This window comes from Narcine bancroftii, chromosome 1 (assembly GCF_036971445.1).
Source record: "Narcine bancroftii isolate sNarBan1 chromosome 1, sNarBan1.hap1, whole genome shotgun sequence".
Taxonomy (NCBI): domain Eukaryota; kingdom Metazoa; phylum Chordata; class Chondrichthyes; order Torpediniformes; family Narcinidae; genus Narcine; species Narcine bancroftii.
The window spans coordinates 70180980-70202327 of NC_091469.1; the positions used below are offsets into that span (position 1 = coordinate 70180980).

The 21348-nt window shown below is 53.1% G+C and overlaps 1 protein-coding gene across 5 annotated transcripts in view; it reads left to right on the forward strand.

Moving 5' to 3' along the window:
- Positions 1-21348, forward strand: part of LOC138759356 (terminal uridylyltransferase 7-like) — a 147135-nt gene that overhangs the window by 66031 nt on the left and 59756 nt on the right. For all 5 annotated transcript variants that reach the window (XM_069929592.1, XM_069929600.1, XM_069929611.1 and 2 more), the window contains 2 exons: positions 8888-8974; positions 18523-18626. In XM_069929592.1, coding sequence (XP_069785693.1) covers positions 8888-8974; positions 18523-18626 — 191 coding nt within the window. The remainder of the gene's footprint in view (positions 1-8887; positions 8975-18522; positions 18627-21348) is intronic.

Here is a 21348-nt window from a genome sequence, read left to right on the forward strand (position 1 = left end):
CAGGAAGGGCTCATATGAAATGTATGGTAGCCAGAAGAAGTTTAAGAAAGGGCTTGGGAGAGCTTGAAGGGGGCATGAGAAGGCCTTGGTATTTAGGATTAAGTAGAACCCCAAGGCGCCCTATGCTTATATGAAGAATAGAAGGATGACAAGAATGATGGTGGGGCCGCTAAAGGTTAAAGGAGGCAATGTGTGCCTGGAAGCAGAGGAGGTTTGGGGAGATCATAAATGAATACTTTGCTTCAGTATTCACAAGAGAAATGGACCTTGATAAGGGTGATGTCGGAATAGAACAGGCCTGTGTGTTGGACAATGTGGAGATTAAGGAAGAGGAAATGTTAGATCTTCTTAAAAACATCAAGATTGCTAAGTCCCCGGAGCTGGATGCGATATACCCCAGGTTGCTTGGGAAGGGAGAGAAGAGATAGGTGGGCAGTAGCTATGATCTTTGAATCCTCTTTGGCCACAGGGAAAGTGCCGGATAGCAAATATACTCCCCTTGTTTAAAAAAAAAGTTAATGGGGAGAATCCTGGGAACTGTAGACTAGTGATGTGCAAACTATTGGAGAGGATTGTTAAGGATAGGATCATGAGCATTTGGAGAACTAAAGTCTACTCAAGGATAGTCAGCATTACTTTGTGAAGGGAAGGTATGCCTCATGAGCCTATTAACGAGGATGAGGTGTTAGATGTAGTCTACATGGATTTTAGCAAGGCATTTGACAAGGTCCACCATGAGAGACTAATCCAGAAAGTCATGAGGCATGAGATCAGTGGAACCTTGTCTATGTGGATAAAAAAATTTGCTTGTAGGTAGAAAGCGGAGAGTAGTGGTGGAAGGAAAGTATTCTGCCTGGAGGTCGGTGACTAATGGAGTTCTGCAGCCATCTGTTCTGGCACCCCTGTGCTTTGTAATTTTTATAAATGACCTGGATGAAGAGGCGTAAGGATGGGCCAGTAAGTTTGCAGAAGATATGAAGGTTGGAGGAGTTGTGGATGAACTTGAAGGTTGTCGAAGGTTACAAGATGATATAGACAGGATATAAAGTTGAGCAGAAAAGTGGCAGGTGGAGTTTAATCCAAATAAGTGTGAGGTGATGCATTTTGGAACGACAAAACAGAAGGCTGAGTGCAAGGTTAATAGTCAGTTACTTAAGAGTATGGATGAACAGAGGAACCTTGGAGTTCAAATATACATATCCCTCAAGGTCACCGCACAGGTTGATAGGATAATTAAGAAGGCCTTTGGGATGCTGGGTTTCATTAATAGGGGGATTCCATTCTGGAGCAGAGAGGTCATGTTGGAACTACAAATCTCTGGTATCACACTTTTAGGGCTTTTCACATTGGCAACTTACTAAATTGGCATGTGAGCAACCCATGTTGAAATACCAGGAGGACCATTAACAATGGATCATGAAATCCCAAGTTGATGCACCCTTTAACATTAAATACCCAGTATCATAGAGCTAAGGGAGGCCCAACCTCCAGTGGTGACGGCCTGCAGGGCAGTGAAATCACATATGTGCATAATTTAGGAAAGAGCATGGGGGAAAACGCACACAATTTAATAAAACAAACGCACACAATTTGTAAAAGAGCATGGGGAAAATCTACTGCAGTGGGCTTCAGACTGTTTAAACTGAGGACAAACCAGCTCCCTCACAATCTGGCAGACCTAATGTCAAATGTTTGTGCTTTGTGATAACCTTTACAATCTGGCAGACGTTCTGTCAAATCTAGATCCAAGAGCCAACAGACGACCCCCATATAATGGGCTAGTCCTTCATGGTGTCCGTTATATGTATGGAGATTTCCTCCTCGGCTCTTATTGAGAGGAGCTCCGTACCTCCTGGTACCCCCATTTGGCCACCATTATCACAATACTAAAACTTCAGTAATACTAATACCTACACCTTTAAAATATATCTACACTAATACTAAAACTACAATAACAGAACATGTCAATACTACACTAACACCTGCACTAAATACATTTGAAAACCGAAAACTAGCCTTAACTACACTGAAACACTGACCTTCCCTCCAAACAACCTGGCCAGACTGAATGTTTCCCGCCAGGATGACACACACACACAGATAGGCAATGACATTACTAATGCTACCCAGCATAGAGGGTGGCCAGTTCACATTGGAGCTGAGTTGAAATGGCATGACTCTGATACAACCTCCTCAGTTGTATCAGTCCTGGGTTGATTTGTAAACCCCCACCCCCCCCCCCCCCCCCCCATTCAGTTCGGAGCATTCATACTGGCAGTAAACTGCTAAATTCCCAGGTTCATCCCACATTCAACTGCCAGTGTGAAAGGGGCATTAAGGCTTTTTCACAGTGGCAACCTGCTAAATTAGTATGTGAGCAACCTGTTTTGAAATACCAGTAGGGCCGTTCACACTGGACCAAGAAAAACCAGTCCTATGTGCCCTTTCTTATTACCAACCCAGTATCATGGAATGAAGGGGAGCCCAACCTCCAGTGAAGTATTACGTACTCGCAGGCAGTACCCACACCTTACTCCAGCCCTTCACTCTCCTGGTGGAAGTGGGTGTGGGGGAAGGTGGTGAGGGGGTGTGTGTTATGGTATTATGAATGAGAAAACAGATGAACGCATATTTGTAGTAAAATATTTACAAAAGGTGGGCGTGTGAAAAAGGTAATGGGAATAACACATGGGCACATTTTATAGTGAGTATGGGAAAGTGATAACAGGAATAAAATACATTCAAGCTGGGAAAGTCTAACCCTAACCTGAACCCAAACCTGGATTTGACACTAAGTCTGCTAGGTTGTGGTTTTTTTGAATATTTTAATTTTTCCAAGACTCAGAACATTATTGCATACATCATATAAATAATATTTTAAAATTATAGTCTCATAATTGGTCAAATCTCTCTTACCCCCCCCCCCCCCCCCTCAACTGCTAACATTGTAGAGGTGAGGGAAGGCATTAAAAGAGAAATTAGAAGAGTGCAATAAGGGAACAGCTGTCATCATGGGAGACTTTAATTTGCATATAGACTGAACTAGTCAAATTGGTAAAAATACAGAGGAGGAGGAATTTCTTGAATGTTTACGGGACGGTTATCTAGACCAATATGTCGAGGAACCAATTCGGGAGCAGGCCATTTTAGATTGGGTATTATGCAATGATAAGAGGCTAATCAGCAATCTTGTTATGCGAGGCCCTTTGGGTAGGAGCGATCACAATATGATCGAATTCTCACTCGACATGGAGAGTGATGAAATTAAAACCGAGACTAAGGTCCTGAATTTAAATAAAGGGAATTATGATGGTATGAGACAGGAGTTGAGTAAGATTGATTGGGTGGTGTTTATGGGGGAGTTGACTGTGGATAGACAATGGAAAGCATTCACAGATCTCATGGAGAAATTGCAAAAATCGTTTATACCGGTTTGGCATAAAAATAAACCAAAAAAGGTGACTAAACCGTGGATAACAAGGGAAATTAGAGACAGCATTGGGTCCAAAGAGAGAGCATATCAATTGGCCAAAAAAAGTACCGCAACCGAAGACTGGGAGCAGTTCAAGATGCAGCAAAGGAGGACAAAGGGATTAATCAAGAGTGCAAAAATAAATTACGAAAGTAAGCTTGCGGCAAATATAAAAACCGACTGCAAAAGCTTTTATAAATATGTCAAGAGGAAAAGATTGGTGAAATCCAGAGTAGGTCCTTTGCAGTCGGAATCAGGGGAATATATAATGGGGAATAAGGAAATAGCAGACCAATTAAATTCTTACTTTAGTTCTGTTTTTACAAGAGAGGATACAAATAACCTCCCAAGGATGTTGGGAAACATAGAGACTAATGCAAGGGAGGAACTGAAAGAAATCAGTATCTCTAAGGACATGGTCTTGGGGAAATTGATGGGATTGAAGGCAGATAAATCCCAAGGGCCTGATAATCTACATCCTAGGGTACTCAAGGAAGTGGCCATTCAGATAGCAGATACTTTAAGAATTATTTTCCAGAACTCGATAGACTCAGGATCAGTACCCATGGATTGGAGGGTAGATAATGTTACCCCACTATTTAAAAAGGGGGATAGAGAAAAAGCAGGGAATTATCGGCCGGTGAGCCTTACATCAGTTGTGGGCAAAATGATGGAATCCATTATTAAGGATGTAATAGCGGAGCATATGACTAGCAGAGAAGGGATTGGACGGAGTCAACATGGATTTACAAAAGGTAAATCGTGCTTGACAAATCTATTGGAATTCTTTGAGATGGTGACAGGTAAAATAGATGGGGAAGAGCCAGTGGATGTGGTGTACCTGGACTTCCAAAAGGCCTTCGATAAGGTGCCGCATAAACGACTGGCCTCCAAAATCAAGGCTCATGGGATTGGGGGCAAAGTATTGATGTGGATTGAGAACTGGCTGGCAGGTAGAAGACAGAGAGTTGGAATAAATGGCTCATTTTCTGAGTGGCAGGCGGTGACCAGTGGGGTACCACAGGGATCTGAACTGGGACCCGAGCTGTTCACAATTTACATTAATGATCTGGATGAGGGGATTGGATGTAATATCTCCAAATTTGCAGATGACACTAAGCTAGGAGGGGTTGTGTGCACGGAAGAGGGGGTCAGGAAGCTCCAGTGTGATTTGGATAAATTGAGGGACTGGGGAGATACATGGCAAATGCACTACAATGTGGATAAATGTGAGGTTATCCACTTTGGTAATACAAACTGGAGGGCAGATTACTATTTGAATGGCAATAGATAAAGAGATGGGGAAATGCAGAGAGACCTAGGGGTACTTGTACATCAGTCTCTGAAGGCGAGCATGCAGGTACAGCAGGTGGTTAAAAAGGCAAATGGTATGTTGGCCTTCATATCAAGAGGGTTTGTGTATAGGAACAAGGATACCTTACTGCAGCTGTTCAGGGCTTTGGTGAGACACACCTGGAGTATTGTGTGCAGTTTTGGTCATCTTATCTAAGGAAGGATGTTCTTGCAATGGAGGGAGTGCAGAGGCGATTCACCAGGCTGATACCTGGAATGGCAGGAATGACTTATGAGGAAAGATTGCACAAATTGGGATTGTACTCGCTGGAGTTTAGAAGATTGAGAGGGGATCTCATAGAGACATATAAAATTCTGGCAGGACTGGACAGAGTGGATGCAGTTGGGATGTTTCCAATGATGGGAAAATCCAGAACCCAGGGCCATGGTTTGAGGATAATAGGCAAACCATTTAGGACCGAGATGAGGAAGAATTTCTTTACCCAGAGGGTGGTGAATCTGTGGAATTCATTGCCACAGAGGGCAGTAGAGGCAGGTTCATTAAATCTATTTAAGAGGGAATTAGATCTATTTCTTCAGTATAAGGGTATTAAAGGTTACGGAGAGAAGGCGGGGACGGGGTACTGAACTTTAAGATCAGCCATGATCTCGTTGAATGGCGGAGCAGGCTCGAAGGGTCGAATTACCTACTCCTGCTCCTATCTTCTATGTTTCTATGTAACATTAAAAAAAATTGTCCAAACAAAATAGGAAGGGATGTTTGAACTGCCTTCATTAATTGGTCCACATCTTGATCTTCAGGAATTCAACACTGTAAACCTAACTATTATTTAAACCTTTTTGGGGAAGTTTAATTATATCCTTAAGCCAGGATGATTCAGATAACATTGCCATATTTTAACAAACATGTCATATTTCTTTCTAAGATTATGTTTTCTTTTCCAGGGACACAACTTTGCATTTTCATATGTCAGTGAGTAATTAGTAGGGGGGAAGTAGGACTTCCATATAACAGCTGTACATTACCTGGCTACTGCTTGTGCAATCCTCACAAACTATCTGATATTTTGATAGTTTTGTGCCATTAACAAAAGACTGCTCAATAAATACAGGTCTGGTTCCAATGGAAAATCACTTCTATAATTTTTGTCAAAATTTCTGCCTAGTCATATCAAAAGGTTCTTACTTTTATGAATAGCCAGGTAGAATATATAAATATCTGTGGGTTTCTCCTCATTTTGAATAGTCTGAAGCCCACTACCCCGCTCCCCCACTGACAGCCCGCCACCAGCCCCCAATGATAGGTAGTGGTGATAAGTAAGGGATTACTTAAGGTGGTATGTGAATGGAAAGAAAAAGTTTGAAATCTACTGCTATAGATCAATACTTGCAGTATATTTTCCCACACTCTTCTGTAAATTGTGTGTGTATGTCTTATTGTGCGCATTTTTCCCACACTTGTGCGCTAATGAAATTAACATTTGATAGCAAACCCTTATGCCCAGACTCATCTATTATGGACCTGACACTTCCTCAACACAACAATGACCAGTGCGGGGATTGACAGCGTTAATATTGGTGTTACCATTATCATTCAGATTTCAACCTAGTATATAAAACTGGGGGAATATTTTTAAGCTATTTTTGGGAAAAACAAGTGCGTCTAAGATGCTGACTTCATTTGTTTCAGTGCGAATGACCAATGCCGGCACATCGGAGGCACTTCATAATGGAAAAAATCATGTGAATGTTGTGTACATTTTTTTTAATGCAAATTTTTTTTTGCTCTTTCCATTCCCTGCATCTTTGAGAACCTCCCATGCGCACAGGAACATAATCAATGCATCATAAATGCGATCCGTTCACATTGGGCGACCCGGTATGCCGATTTGAAGTAGATTGGCTTTGATACTACCTCGCTAGGCAGGTAATTCCCACCACAAAGAATTCTTATCAAAGCAACAAAACCTATGGAATGGCTTAGTATGGATTTTAAGGGACCCTTGCCTACAGTTTTGAATAACTCATATCTAATTACAGTAGTTGATGAATACTCGCGTTTCCTCTTTGCCTTTCCATGTCCCAATATGCAAACTACAACAGTGATCAGGTGCCTGGATCTGCTATTTGACTTGTGCAGAATGCCAAATTACATACACTCTGAGTGAGTCACCATCTTCGTGTCTAAGGATCTGAAAGATGATCTCTCCCAGAAGGGGGTTGCCACAAGTCATACTACCCCATACCACCCAATCAGGATTGGACAGGTTGAGAGATTCAACGGCATCGTATGGAAGGCAGTCTGTTTGGCCCTTAGATCACTTAACCTGCCCAAGAAGTATTGGGAACTGGTGCTTCCTGAGGTACTACACTCCCAAAGATTGTTGTTGTATACAGCAACAAATACTACACCCCATGAATGTTTTCTTTTGCATTCCAACGCCGTTCATCCCATGGAAATTCTCTGCCCTCCTGGCTAATGACACCTGGACCCATTCTACTAAGAAGGTTTGTGAGGGGTAACAAGAACAAACCACTTGTAGATCAGGTTGAACTCCTTGACAGTAATCCAACATATGCAAACATCAGATACCCAGATGGACGGGAGTCTATTATGTCTTTTCATGACTTGGCACTTTGTCCAGAAGCCCAGGCAATCCCCACATCTCCTATTGTGGAATAAGATAAAAGAAATCTGGTGGTACCAGTACTGGAGAAGGAGAAAGATATGACATGCCATAGTGTGGAGGATGATGAAACAGTAGCTCCACAAGAAATAAGGAGATCCAGTCATCTACCGAAACATCCTAATCATTATGGATGGGAGTAGCCCTGTAATTTGTTTTTTTTTGGAGGGAAGAATGTAATATTACAAAGTTATTCTTCATTGTTAATGAGCTTGGATTTCATATTTAGTTGATCCTGGCTGCTGCTGCTCCTCAGGTCACCTGACCTCTTGCTCCAATCAACTTTTCCTCCAATCAGCTTCTAGCTGCTACTTCACACCTTTCTTTTAAATTCTAACTGTAACTAACTGTACAATTAAGTTGAGTAAAGCTTGGAAAAACCAAGTTTTTCATTCTCACAATAGTTGACATGGTAGCCTGAGGACAATTCCCTGAGGAACTCGTGCAGTCGTAGTTTCAGCTGAGGTGATTGATTTATAACAGTTTTCTTTTGTGTAAGGTATGACTTCAAACATTAAAGTCTTGTGTCTGTTGCCTTCACTTTATCTATCAAGAGCTTTGTTGAAAGCTTCCTCGCCGACAAGAGCCGTGGCTCTTGCTTCACTTCTAGAATTCACGTTTGGTTAATGCTTAAATGATAACAGCTCATTCAGATTGGTTTTGTTTGTTGTGCCTAGTACATTCCTGCACTGTTTTCCTTGTTGGGTAGATGCCAGTGTTGGAGCAACTTGAAAAAATGCATTTCTTGCTCTGAAGTGGATGTCTTCAGTGCCACAGCTGTGATGTTGCCTTGTCTCATAACCTTTCATGTATCCAGTTTTCTCAGTTATTTCTTGATTTCAAATGAATCATGCCTTCTTTCGTGTAAATAAAGGTTGAATAAAGAATAATTTCTAGGTTCAGTGTATGGTAGAAAGAGGCATCACTTATCTACTCCAACCTCATTTATAATTTTGGTCTCTTGGCTCTCTTAAAATATTAAGTAATAAAGAGCAGCAAACAGCCTGCTGGAGGAACTCAGCAGGTGGAGTAGCTTCCATGGGTTCTCACTGGTGCCTGCTTGACCTGCTGAATTTTCCCCATTAGGTTGTTTGCTGCGCCAGAGTCCAGTATATGAAGCACAATTTGATCAAGACTAAATCTATTGCTATTGAAGGATAACAAAATCATTATTCTTGGAAAAGTGTTGGAGGTTTTTGTTTTAAAAGTTCTCCTCTTTGCCAAGCACAACTATCTTCTCATTGGCTAAACACAATTTTCCCAAAATATAAAGCATCTAAACAATGGTAGAGCAATTGGGTTAATTAAAAAGTATCAGGTGTGTAATATATTTTAACTGATAACCTTAGAGGTTAAAAGATTTTTGGCAGGGCATCAAATAAACAATAATAACTAAACATCTTTTTCAACGTAGGTGACTTTTCTCCAGATCGTCTGGAAATTCAAGCACGTGAACATATCATGGTGAACCTCCAGGCATTTATCAGAAGAGAACTTGATGGTATAAATAACATTTGTTTTATTTGTTAATTCGTGAAATGTATGCATACTAGAGGCAATTTCATCAGTGTTATATTTTAATTGGGCTAGAATACAGAGGTCTGTATCACTGATCTGCATACAGTTGAACTGCACTGTGGCAGCTGAGAAACTTAACTTCGAGTAATTAATTTAGGAATAGAAAGGTAGTGTAATAGTATCCAAAACCACTAGATTGTCATTTGAAACATATCAAGCTTATTTGGATTCTTTTGGAAAGTAATTCTGCCATCAATATCTAATCTGGCTGTTGTGTACCATCAGATTCTATTGCAGTTGACTTTGAACTACCTCTTCAGTTCAGGATAAATGCTGGCCTTGCCAGAAACCTATGAATGAATTTTCTTAATATTTTTGCAGTTATGACTGGAAAGTATTATGAAAAGTAATTCCTTTTGATGGCAGACATACTGTTTGCTGTACTGCAATCTTGAAATGATTTCTTAAAATCTGTTCTTGCAAACCAAAACTGTTTTATAATATTCCTGTTTCATCTATCTGGCTGCTACCTTGAAGTGGAACATTCCAAATAGACTCCATAAAGTGCATTGATTAAATGGTTTAGAGCATTCCTAACCTACCTTTGTCTTTTTTATCTCTGACATTGGGACACTGGGACAGTTTGAAATGCAAAAATCCTTCCTGAATTCTGGTCTGGACCTACTGGATTCTTAGCAAAGATCACACTGAAATACTTACCCTATAAATACCTAGAGATTAAGTGAGAATACCAAAATGAAAAAATTCTCTGCTCCATAGATATATCTCCATCTGAGCAGTTCCTTTTGAAATCTCTACTTGTCCATTTTCCTGATCTTTGCTTCTGCAAAAGATTAAGTTCGTGTATTGTATAACCCAACAAATTTGGCTCTTGCACTTTTCCTAAAGTTCAGAATCCTTTTTTGGAGTAAGTTCTAGAAATTGCTAGTGGGCAGTAGTGTATAATTTTATGTTATTGAAATATGTTAATATTCTTTAAAATAATGCAAGCTGAAACCATCCTGTGTTCAGGTTGTACCTCTCATCTGCTGCTCTGTGGTGTGGCACGTTTAGGTATGCACCACTTAATATCAATTTGGGCAATGTCTGATTGCACATAGCTCTGTGGTCCCATAATTATTCAGTTACTGCAAGCAAGTCCACAGCAATTTAGAAAAAGCGATTTCTAGCTATAAGAAATTGTATGCTGTATACTCAACTAATCTGATTTCCCCACTCAGTCCCCCACTGATCCCATTGCCCCGCTCTCTCCCCACAGCCCTGTATCAGTCCCAACTAATCCCACTGCCCCAATCTCTCCCCACAGCACTGTGGTCAGTTCCAACACGGATCCCACTGCTCTGCTCTCTCCCCACTGCCCCGCTCTCTCCCCACTGCCCCGCTCTCTCCCCACGGCCCCGCTCTCTCCCCACGGCCCCGCTCTCTCCCCACGGCCCCGCTCTCTCCCCACTGCCCCGCTCTCTCCCCACTGCCCCGCTCTCTCCCCACGGCCCCGCTCTCTCCCCACGGCCCCGCTCTCTCCCCACGGCCCCGCTCTCTCCCCACGGCCCCGCTCTCTCCCCACGGCCCCGCTCTCTCCCCACGGCCCCGCTCTCTCCCCACGGCCCCGCTCTCTCCCCACGGCCCCGCTCTCTCCCCACGGCCCCGCTCTCTCCCCACGGCCCCGCTCTCTCCCCACGGCCCCGCTCTCTCCCCACGGCCCCGCTCTCTCCCCACGGCCCCGCTCTCTCCCCACGGCCCCGCTCTCTCCCCACGGCCCCGCTCTCTCCCCACGGCCCCGCTCTCTCCCCACGGCCCCGCTCTCTCCCCACGGCCCCGCTCTCTCCCCACGGCCCCGCTCTCTCCCACACGGCCCCGCTCTCTCCCCACACGGCCCCGCTCTCTCCCCACGGCCCCGCTCTCTCCCCACGGCCCCGCTCTCTCCCCACACGGCCCCGCTCTCTCCCCACACGGCCCCGCTCTCTCCCCACACGGCCCCGCTCTCTCCCCACACGGCCCCGCTCTCTCCCCACACGGCCCCGCTCTCTCCCCACACGGCCCCGCTCTCTCCCCACACGGCCCCGCTCTCTCCCCACACGGCCCCGCTCTCTCCCCACACGGCCCCGCTCTCTCCCCACACGGCCCCGCTCTCTCCCCACACGGCCCCGCTCTCTCCCCACACGGCCCCGCTCTCTCCCCACACGGCCCCGCTCTCTCCCCACACGGCCCCGCTCTCTCCCCACACGGCCCCGCTCTCTCCCCACACGGCCCCGCTCTCTCCCCACACGGCCCCGCTCTCTCCCCACACGGCCCCGCTCTCTCCCCACACGGCCCCGCTCTCTCCCCACACGGCCCCGCTCCTCTCTCCCCACACGGCCCCGCTCTCTCCCCACACGGCCCCGCTCTCTCCCCACACGGCCCCGCTCTCTCCCCACACGGCCCCGCTCTCTCCCCACACGGCCCCGCTCTCTCCCCACACGGCCCCGCTCTCTCCCCACACGGCCCCGCTCTCTCCCCACACGGCCCCGCTCTCTCCCCACACGGCCCCGCTCTCTCCCCACACGGCCCCGCTCTCTCCCCACACGGCCCCGCTCTCTCCCCACACGGCCCCGCTCTCTCCCCACACGGCCCCGCTCTCTCCCCACACGGCCCCGCTCTCTCCCCACACGGCCCCGCTCTCTCCCCACACGGCCCCGCTCTCTCCCCACACGGCCCCGCTCTCTCCCCACACGGCCCCGCTCTCTCCCCACACGGCCCCGCTCTCTCCCCACACGGCCCCGCTCTCTCCCCACACGGCCCCGCTCTCTCCCCACACGGCCCCGCTCTCTCCCCACACGGCCCCGCTCTCTCCCCACACGGCCCCGCTCTCTCCCCACACGGCCCCGCTCTCTCCCCACACGGCCCCGCTCTCTCCCCACACGGCCCCGCTCTCTCCCCACACGGCCCCGCTCTCTCCCCACACGGCCCCGCTCTCTCCCCACACGGCCCCGCTCTCTCCCCACACGGCCCCGCTCTCTCCCCACACGGCCCCGCTCTCTCCCCACACGGCCCCGCTCTCTCCCCACACGGCCCCGCTCTCTCCCCACACGGCCCCGCTCTCTCCCCACACGGCCCCGCTCTCTCCCCACACGGCCCCGCTCTCTCCCCACACGGCCCCGCTCTCTCCCCACACGGCCCCGCTCTCTCCCCACACGGCCCCGCTCTCTCCCCACACGGCCCCGCTCTCTCCCCACACGGCCCCGCTCTCTCCCCACACGGCCCCGCTCTCTCCCCACACGGCCCCGCTCTCTCCCCACACGGCCCCGCTCTCTCCCCACACGGCCCCGCTCTCTCCCCACACGGCCCCGCTCTCTCCCCACACGGCCCCGCTCTCTCCCCACACGGCCCCGCTCTCTCCCCACACGGCCCCGCTCTCTCCCCACACGGCCCCGCTCTCTCCCCACACGGCCCCGCTCTCTCCCCACACGGCCCCGCTCTCTCCCCACACGGCCCCGCTCTCTCCCCACACGGCCCCGCTCTCTCCCCACACGGCCCCGCTCTCTCCCCACACGGCCCCGCTCTCTCCCCACACGGCCCCGCTCTCTCCCCACACGGCCCCGCTCTCTCCCCACACGGCCCCGCTCTCTCCCCACACGGCCCCGCTCTCTCCCCACACGGCCCCGCTCTCTCCCCACACGGCCCCGCTCTCTCCCCACACGGCCCCGCTCTCTCCCCACACGGCCCCGCTCTCTCCCCACACGGCCCCGCTCTCTCCCCACACGGCCCCGCTCTCTCCCCACACGGCCCCGCTCTCTCCCCACACGGCCCCGCTCTCTCCCCACACGGCCCCGCTCTCTCCCCACACGGCCCCGCTCTCTCCCCACACGGCCCCGCTCTCTCCCCACACGGCCCCGCTCTCTCCCCACACGGCCCCGCTCTCTCCCCACACGGCCCCGCTCTCTCCCCACACGGCCCCGCTCTCTCCCCACACGGCCCCGCTCTCTCCCCACACGGCCCCGCTCTCTCCCCACACGGCCCCGCTCTCTCCCCACACGGCCCCGCTCTCTCCCCACACGGCCCCGCTCTCTCCCCACACGGCCCCGCTCTCTCCCCACACGGCCCCGCTCTCTCCCCACACGGCCCCGCTCTCTCCCCACACGGCCCCGCTCTCTCCCCACACGGCCCCGCTCTCTCCCCACACGGCCCCGCTCTCTCCCCACACGGCCCCGCTCTCTCCCCACACGGCCCCGCTCTCTCCCCACACGGCCCCGCTCTCTCCCCACACGGCCCCGCTCTCTCCCCACACGGCCCCGCTCTCTCCCCACACGGCCCCGCTCTCTCCCCACACGGCCCCGCTCTCTCCCCACACGGCCCCGCTCTCTCCCCACACGGCCCCGCTCTCTCCCCACACGGCCCCGCTCTCTCCCCACACGGCCCCGCTCTCTCCCCACACGGCCCCGCTCTCTCCCCACACGGCCCCGCTCTCTCCCCACACGGCCCCGCTCTCTCCCCACACGGCCCCGCTCTCTCCCCACACGGCCCCGCTCTCTCCCCACACGGCCCCGCTCTCTCCCCACACGGCCCCGCTCTCTCCCCACACGGCCCCGCTCTCTCCCCACACGGCCCCGCTCTCTCCCCACACGGCCCCGCTCTCTCCCCACACGGCCCCGCTCTCTCCCCACACGGCCCCGCTCTCTCCCCACACGGCCCCGCTCTCTCCCCACACGGCCCCGCTCTCTCCCCACACGGCCCCGCTCTCTCCCCACACGGCCCCGCTCTCTCCCCACACGGCCCCGCTCTCTCCCCACACGGCCCCGCTCTCTCCCCACACGGCCCCGCTCTCTCCCCACACGGCCCCGCTCTCTCCCCACACGGCCCCGCTCTCTCCCCACACGGCCCCGCTCTCTCCCCACACGGCCCCGCTCTCTCCCCACACGGCCCCGCTCTCTCCCCACACGGCCCCGCTCTCTCCCCACACGGCCCCGCTCTCTCCCCACACGGCCCCGCTCTCTCCCCACACGGCCCCGCTCTCTCCCCACACGGCCCCGCTCTCTCCCCACACGGCCCCGCTCTCTCCCCACACGGCCCCGCTCTCTCCCCACACGGCCCCGCTCTCTCCCCACACGGCCCCGCTCTCTCCCCACACGGCCCCGCTCTCTCCCCACACGGCCCCGCTCTCTCCCCACACGGCCCCGCTCTCTCCCCACACGGCCCCGCTCTCTCCCCACACGGCCCCGCTCTCTCCCCACACGGCCCCGCTCTCTCCCCACACGGCCCCGCTCTCTCCCCACACGGCCCCGCTCTCTCCCCACACGGCCCCGCTCTCTCCCCACACGGCCCCGCTCTCTCCCCACACGGCCCCGCTCTCTCCCCACACGGCCCCGCTCTCTCCCCACACGGCCCCGCTCTCTCCCCACACGGCCCCGCTCTCTCCCCACACGGCCCCGCTCTCTCCCCACACGGCCCCGCTCTCTCCCCACACGGCCCCGCTCTCTCCCCACACGGCCCCGCTCTCTCCCCACACGGCCCCGCTCTCTCCCCACACGGCCCCGCTCTCTCCCCACACGGCCCCGCTCTCTCCCCACACGGCCCCGCTCTCTCCCCACACGGCCCCGCTCTCTCCCCACACGGCCCCGCTCTCTCCCCACACGGCCCCGCTCTCTCCCCACACGGCCCCGCTCTCTCCCCACACGGCCCCGCTCTCTCCCCACACGGCCCCGCTCTCTCCCCACACGGCCCCGCTCTCTCCCCACACGGCCCCGCTCTCTCCCCACACGGCCCCGCTCTCTCCCCACACGGCCCCGCTCTCTCCCCACACGGCCCCGCTCTCTCCCCACACGGCCCCGCTCTCTCCCCACACGGCCCCGCTCTCTCCCCACACGGCCCCGCTCTCTCCCCACACGGCCCCGCTCTCTCCCCACACGGCCCCGCTCTCTCCCCACACGGCCCCGCTCTCTCCCCACACGGCCCCGCTCTCTCCCCACACGGCCCCGCTCTCTCCCCACACGGCCCCGCTCTCTCCCCACACGGCCCCGCTCTCTCCCCACACGGCCCCGCTCTCTCCCCACACGGCCCCGCTCTCTCCCCACACGGCCCCGCTCGCTCCCCACACGGCCCCGCTCTCTCCCCACACGGCCCCGCTCTCTCCCCACACGGCCCCGCTCGGTCCCCACACGGCCCCGCTCGGTCCCCACACGGCCCCGCTCGGTCCCCACACGGCCCCGCTCGGTCCCCACACGGCCCCGCTCGGTCCCCACACGGCCCCGCTCGCTCCCCACACGGCCCCATGTCGGTCCCCACACGGCCCCATGTCGGTCCCCACACGGCCCCATGTCGGTCCCCACACGGCCCCATGTCGGTCCCCACACGGCCCCATGTCGGTCCCCACACGGCCCCATGTCGGTCCCCACACGGCCCCATGTCGGTCCCCACACGGCCCCATGTCGGTCCCCACACGGCCCCATGTCGGTCCCCACACGGCCCCATGTCGGTCCCCACACGGCCCCATGTCGGTCCCCCCACGGCCCCATGTCGGTCCCCCCACGGCCCCATGTCGGTCCCCCCACGGCCCCATGTCGGTCCCCCCACGGCCCCATGTCGGTCCCCCCACGGCCCCATGTCGGTCCCCCCACGGCCCCATGTCGGTCCCCCCACGGCCCCATGTCGGTCCCCCCACGGCCCCATGTCGGTCCCCCCACGGCCCCATGTCGGTCCCCCCACGGCCCCATGTCGGTCCCCCCACGGCCCCATGTCGGTCCCCCCACGGCCCCATGTCGGTCCCCCCACGGCCCCATGTCGGTCCCCCCACGGCCCCATGTCGGTCCCCCCACGGCCCCATGTCGGTCCCCCCACGGCCCCATGTCGGTCCCCCCACGGCCCCATGTCGGTCCCCCCACGGCCCCATGTCGGTCCCCCCACGGCCCCATGTCGGTCCCCCCACGGCCCCATGTCGGTCCCCCCACGGCCCCATGTCGGTCCCCCCACGGCCCCATGTCGGTCCCCCCACGGCCCCATGTCGGTCCCCCCACGGCCCCATGTCGGTCCCCCCACGGCCCCATGTCGGTCCCCCCACGGCCCCATGTCGGTCCCCCCACGGCCCCATGTCGGTCCCCCCACGGCCCCATGTCGGTCCCCCCACGGCCCCGCTCTCTCCCCCCACGGCCCCATGTCGGTCCCCCCACGGCCCCGCTCTCTCCCCCCACGGCCCCATGTCGGTCCCCCCACGGCCCCGCTCTCTCCCCCCACGGCCCCATGTCGGTCCCCCCACGGCCCCGCTCTCTCCCCCCACGGCCCCGCGTCGGTCCCCCCACGGCCCCGCGTCGGTCCCCCCACGGCCCCGCGTCGGTCCCCCCACGGCCCCGCTCTCTCCCCCCACGGCCCCATGTCGGTCCCCCCACGGCCCCGCTCTCTCCCCCCACGGCCCCATGTCGGTCCCCCCACGGCCCCGCTCTCTCCCCCCACGGCCCCATGTCGGTCCCCCCACGGCCCCGCTCTCTCCCCCCACGGCCCCATGTCGGTCCCCCCACGGCCCCATGTCGGTCCCCCCACGGCCCCATGTCGGTCCCCCCACGGCCCCGCTCTCTCCCCCCACGGCCCCGCTCTCTCCCCCCACGGCCCCATGTCGGTCCCCCCACGGCCCCGCTCTCTCCCCCCACGGCCCCATGTCGGTCCCCCCACGGCCCCGCTCTCTCCCCCCACGGCCCCGCTCTCTCCCCCCACGGCCCCGCTCTCTCCCCCCACGGCCCCGCTCTCTCCCCCCACGGCCCCGCTCTCTCCCCCCACGGCCCCGCTCTCTCCCCCCACGGCCCCATGTCGGTCCCCCCACGGCCCCGCTCTCTCCCCCCACGGCCCCATGTCGGTCCCCCCACGGCCCCGCTCTCTCCCCCCACGGCCCCATGTCGGTCCCCCCACGGCCCCGCTCTCTCCCCCCACGGCCCCATGTCGGTCCCCCCACGGCCCCGCTCTCTCCCCCCACGGCCCCATGTCGGTCCCCCCACGGCCCCGCTCTCTCCCCACGGCCCCATGTCGGTCCCCCCACGGCCCCGCTCTCTCCCCACGGCCCCATGTCGGTCCCCCCACGGATCCCACTGCCCCATGATGGTCCCCACACGGATCCCATTGCCCTGCTCTTTGTGTTGTGTCAGTCCCCACACGGATCCCATTGCCCTGCTCTCTCCCCACAGCCCCATGTTGGTCCCCACACGGATCCCACTGCCCCGCTCTCTCCCCACTGCCCCATGTCAGTCCCCACACGGATCCCACTGCCACGCTCTCTCCCCACTGCCCCATGTCAGTCCTCACACGGATCCCACTGCCCCGCTCTCTCCCCACTGCCCCATGTCAGTCCCCACACGGATCCCACTGCCCCGCTCTCTCCCCACTGCCCCATGTCAGTCCCCACACGGATCCCACTGCCCCGCTCTCTCCCCACTGCCCCATGTCAGTCCTCACACGGATCCCACTGCCCCGCTCTCTCCCCACTGCCCCATGTCAGTCCCCACACGGATCCCACTGCCCCGCTCTCTCCCCACTGCCCCATGTCAGTCCCCACACGGATCCCACTGCCCCGCTCTCTCCCCACTGCCCCATGTCAGTCCCCACACGGATCCACTGCCCCGCTCTCTCCCCACTGCCCCATGTCAATCCCCACACGGATCCCACTGCCCCGCTTTCTCCCCACTGCCCCATGTCAGTCCCCACACGGATCCCACTGCCCCGCTCTCTCCCCACAGCCCCATGTCAGTCCCCACACGGATCCCATTGCCCCATGATGGTCCCCACACTGATCCCACTGCCCCATGATGGTCCCCACACTGATCCCACTGCCCTGCTCCTTTGAGTTGTCAGTCCCCACACTGATCCCATTGCTCTGCTCTCTCCCCACAGCCCCATGTTGGTCCCCACACTGATACCACTGCCCTGCTCTCTCCTCACAGTGTTGTATCAGTCCCCACAATGATCCCACTGTCCTGCTCTCTCCTCACAGTATTGTATCAGTCCCCACACAGATTCCATTGCCCTGCTCTCTCCTCACAGCCTAGTGTCAGTCCCAACACTGATCCCTACTTACAAATAAAAAATTTAAAGGTACACTACAGTATCCCATATAACTTTGCTAAGTATATAATATGGTGTTCACACAACGTCCACATTGTATAGTGCCCAATTTCACAGAACGTATTGTGGACGTTAAGCGGCACATAGCTGAGCTTCTTCTAGACAGCACGGGACTTGAATCCTGGTCCCGATTGCTGGCTCTGTAACAATTTGCACTAACAACTACGCTAACTGTGCTGCCTCACACAATTATTTCCTGTCTTAAGGGGTTCCCTTAAGGATAAATTTTTGTTTTCAGGCATTTTCTGTGGTCTGGCAATGGACAGGTCCCAATGTCACCAGATTAAAGTGGTACAACCTGTATTACCTGGTTCTTAAAACCCTACAAATAGAAGTAATGGAATTACTGATGTGCCAATATTTTATACAGCTTTTTATTTCCAATTTTCCAAATTTTATCTTTGAAAAAATTTCATGCAATTTATTATTTTACAGCTAAAGCAAAACTATGTTTGTTTGGCTCTTCCAAGAATGGATTTGGTTTTAGACAAAGTGACCTTGATATTTGTATGACATTTGAAGACCGGGAAACAGCAGAGGTATGTTTATTTGTGGTTTACTCAAGTTAAAAAAGATATCTGGCATAGTTGCCATGGTAAAAAGTTCTAGTTGCTATTCTATCCTTTAAACTTCAACTTCATTAATCTGTTCTGTAATCTTGAACTCCATTACATCATCTTGAATGTCTTGCTCCTCCCAAGAGAACAAGCTCACCATCTCTCTTTGCTCAGAATTGATTTCTCATTTTTGGAATAATCAAATTCAATAGCATCCTAAAACTAGATTATATTCTCTCTTGAGTTAGTTATCTAGCAATATAAATAATTTTCACACTGACTATGCCCCTTTTGAGGAACAGTCTTGATGAAGTGTTTCGACCTGAAATATTAAGAGTTCCTCTCCCCACTTCCACCCCCACTGATGCTATTCATCTCATTGTTTTTCCAGAAAATTTGTTTTTGCATATCGATACCTTTGGGTTATCACCAGTGCATTATCCAGTAAAGTTGTAATGTATTTTATTTTGTGTAATCTGATGTGTTTTGTATTATAAAACATAGAAATCTTCAGCAAATTATAGACCCTTTGGCCCAATGTATTACGTCAACCAAATAACAACTGCCTAGAATTTCCGTACTGCATAACCCTCAATTTTTATCATTCCATGTGCCTATCTAATTGTTTCTTCAAAGATCCTATTATATCTACCTCCACCACTGTTATGAGTATTGCATTCCGTGCACCCAACCCTCTCTGTGTGGAAAATCTTACCTCTTGTATCCCCACTGTACTTAGTCCCAACCACTTTAAATTGCATTAGCCATTTAAGCCCTGGGGAAAAGTTCTGGCCATACTCATTGTCACTCATTGAGGAAAGTGAGTGTCAGGATCACACATGTGGCCGTGGGCCAATGAGAAGGTCAGAGGAGTTTGGCTGGGTGGTGTTTGGGGAATTGAAGAATCCAATGTTGTGTCTAATGAATAATAAATGTTGACTTCATGGTGTGCTGGAAGAAACTAGTGAATCCATTTGTTTGTAAGCTGTGTTAAATTAATGCCATTACGAATGATGACCTCCATGAGTTCACCATACCTTGTAATTTAAAATGGATAAAGATTAGGATAAACCCCTTACAGGAGAAGTTGGAAAGGTCAAACTTAAAAAGTTGTGTTTAAATTAGTGCCGTTACAGCACAATCCTCTCTCATCGTATTGTATACCTTTATCAGGTCATCCCTTGACCTCTGTCACTCCAAGGAGAAAGGGCCAAGTTCACTCAACCATTTGAATTTTATTACAATTAAACATTGAAAATATCGCTGAACGCTTTCTTTTTCACTGCATTTTGTGTGTCAATTTAATGCAAGCTCCATGTACTTATTTCTTGCTTCTGTACTAATTACATTTGTCAATAACCCAATGACTCAGGTAGATGGTGTGATGAAGAAGGCATTTGGAATGTTGGCCTTCATAAATCGGAGTATTGAATTCAAGAGTAGGGAGGTTATGATGAAATTGTACAAGGCATTGGTGAGGCCAAATTTGGAGTACTGTGTACAGTTTTGGTCACCAAATTATAGGAAAGATATAAACAAAATAGAGAGAGTGCAGAGAAGGTTCACGAGAATGTTGACAGGATTTCAGGGTCTGAGTTACAGGGAAAGGTTGTGCAGACTGGGGCTTTTTTCTCTGGAGCATAGAAGATTGAGAGGGGACTTGATAGAGGTGTTTAAGATTTTAAAAGGGACAGACAGAGTAAATGTGGATAGGCTTTTTCAATTAAGAAAGGGGGAGATTCAAACTAGAGGACATGGTTTAAGATTGAAGGGGGAAAATTATAAGGGGAACATGAGGGGAAATTTCTTTACGCAGAGGGTGGTGGGGATGTGGAATGAGCTTCTGGCAGACGTGGTCGAGGCGGGATCATTGGTTACATTTAAGGAAAGACTGGATCGTTACATGGCTAGGAGGGGACTAGAGGGGTATGGACCGGGTGCTGGTCAGTGGGACTAGGAGGGTGGGGATTTGCTACGGCATGGACTAGTAGGGCCGAACTGGCCTGTTCTGTGCTGTAAGTGGTTATATGGTTACTTGAATTGTTTTGCATTTTCTTATTATTTGTTTTGGCTCTTGTGTTAGTAGCATCTATAAATTTAAAAGTTAATCTTTTTACAAATTTATTAGTTGAATGAAATACATTTAAAAACCCCATTATCCAGCATTCAGTCAATCGGAATAAATAAAAATTCATATAAATTAGACTGGGCAAATGGACCCCGCTGGGAGTACTGAGACTTTGTTGGACATGCACAGATTTACCTGACTGAATGGGCAATGCCCCTCAATGCGCACATTCTTTTTGCTATCGACACTTGCCAGATGAGGACACTTGAGTCGAGGTGAATCAGGTTGTTAGCATGAGGGTCTGACTGGGACACTTGTGTGGAGGTGAATCGGGTTGAATTGGGTTGTGCCAAAGCTTCTGACCGAGACACCAGGATGAAGAGCTAGTCGATGCCACTCGCTGCTGTGGTGACTTTCCCAAAGTGTCTCCCTATCCCTGCCTAGTTTTAATATTAATAGGTATATTAGTAAAGCTTTACCTGTAAACCAGGGGAAGGGTGTGGTGGTACGCTATTAGGCAGGCAAACCAGCCCCGCTTGTCACGCATGCGGCAGGGCAGCTGGCCAAAATGGTGCTGTTGGGCACCGGGCTCAGAAGCCTGTGCTTGGGGATCCACGTGACGCCCCGGTGACGTTG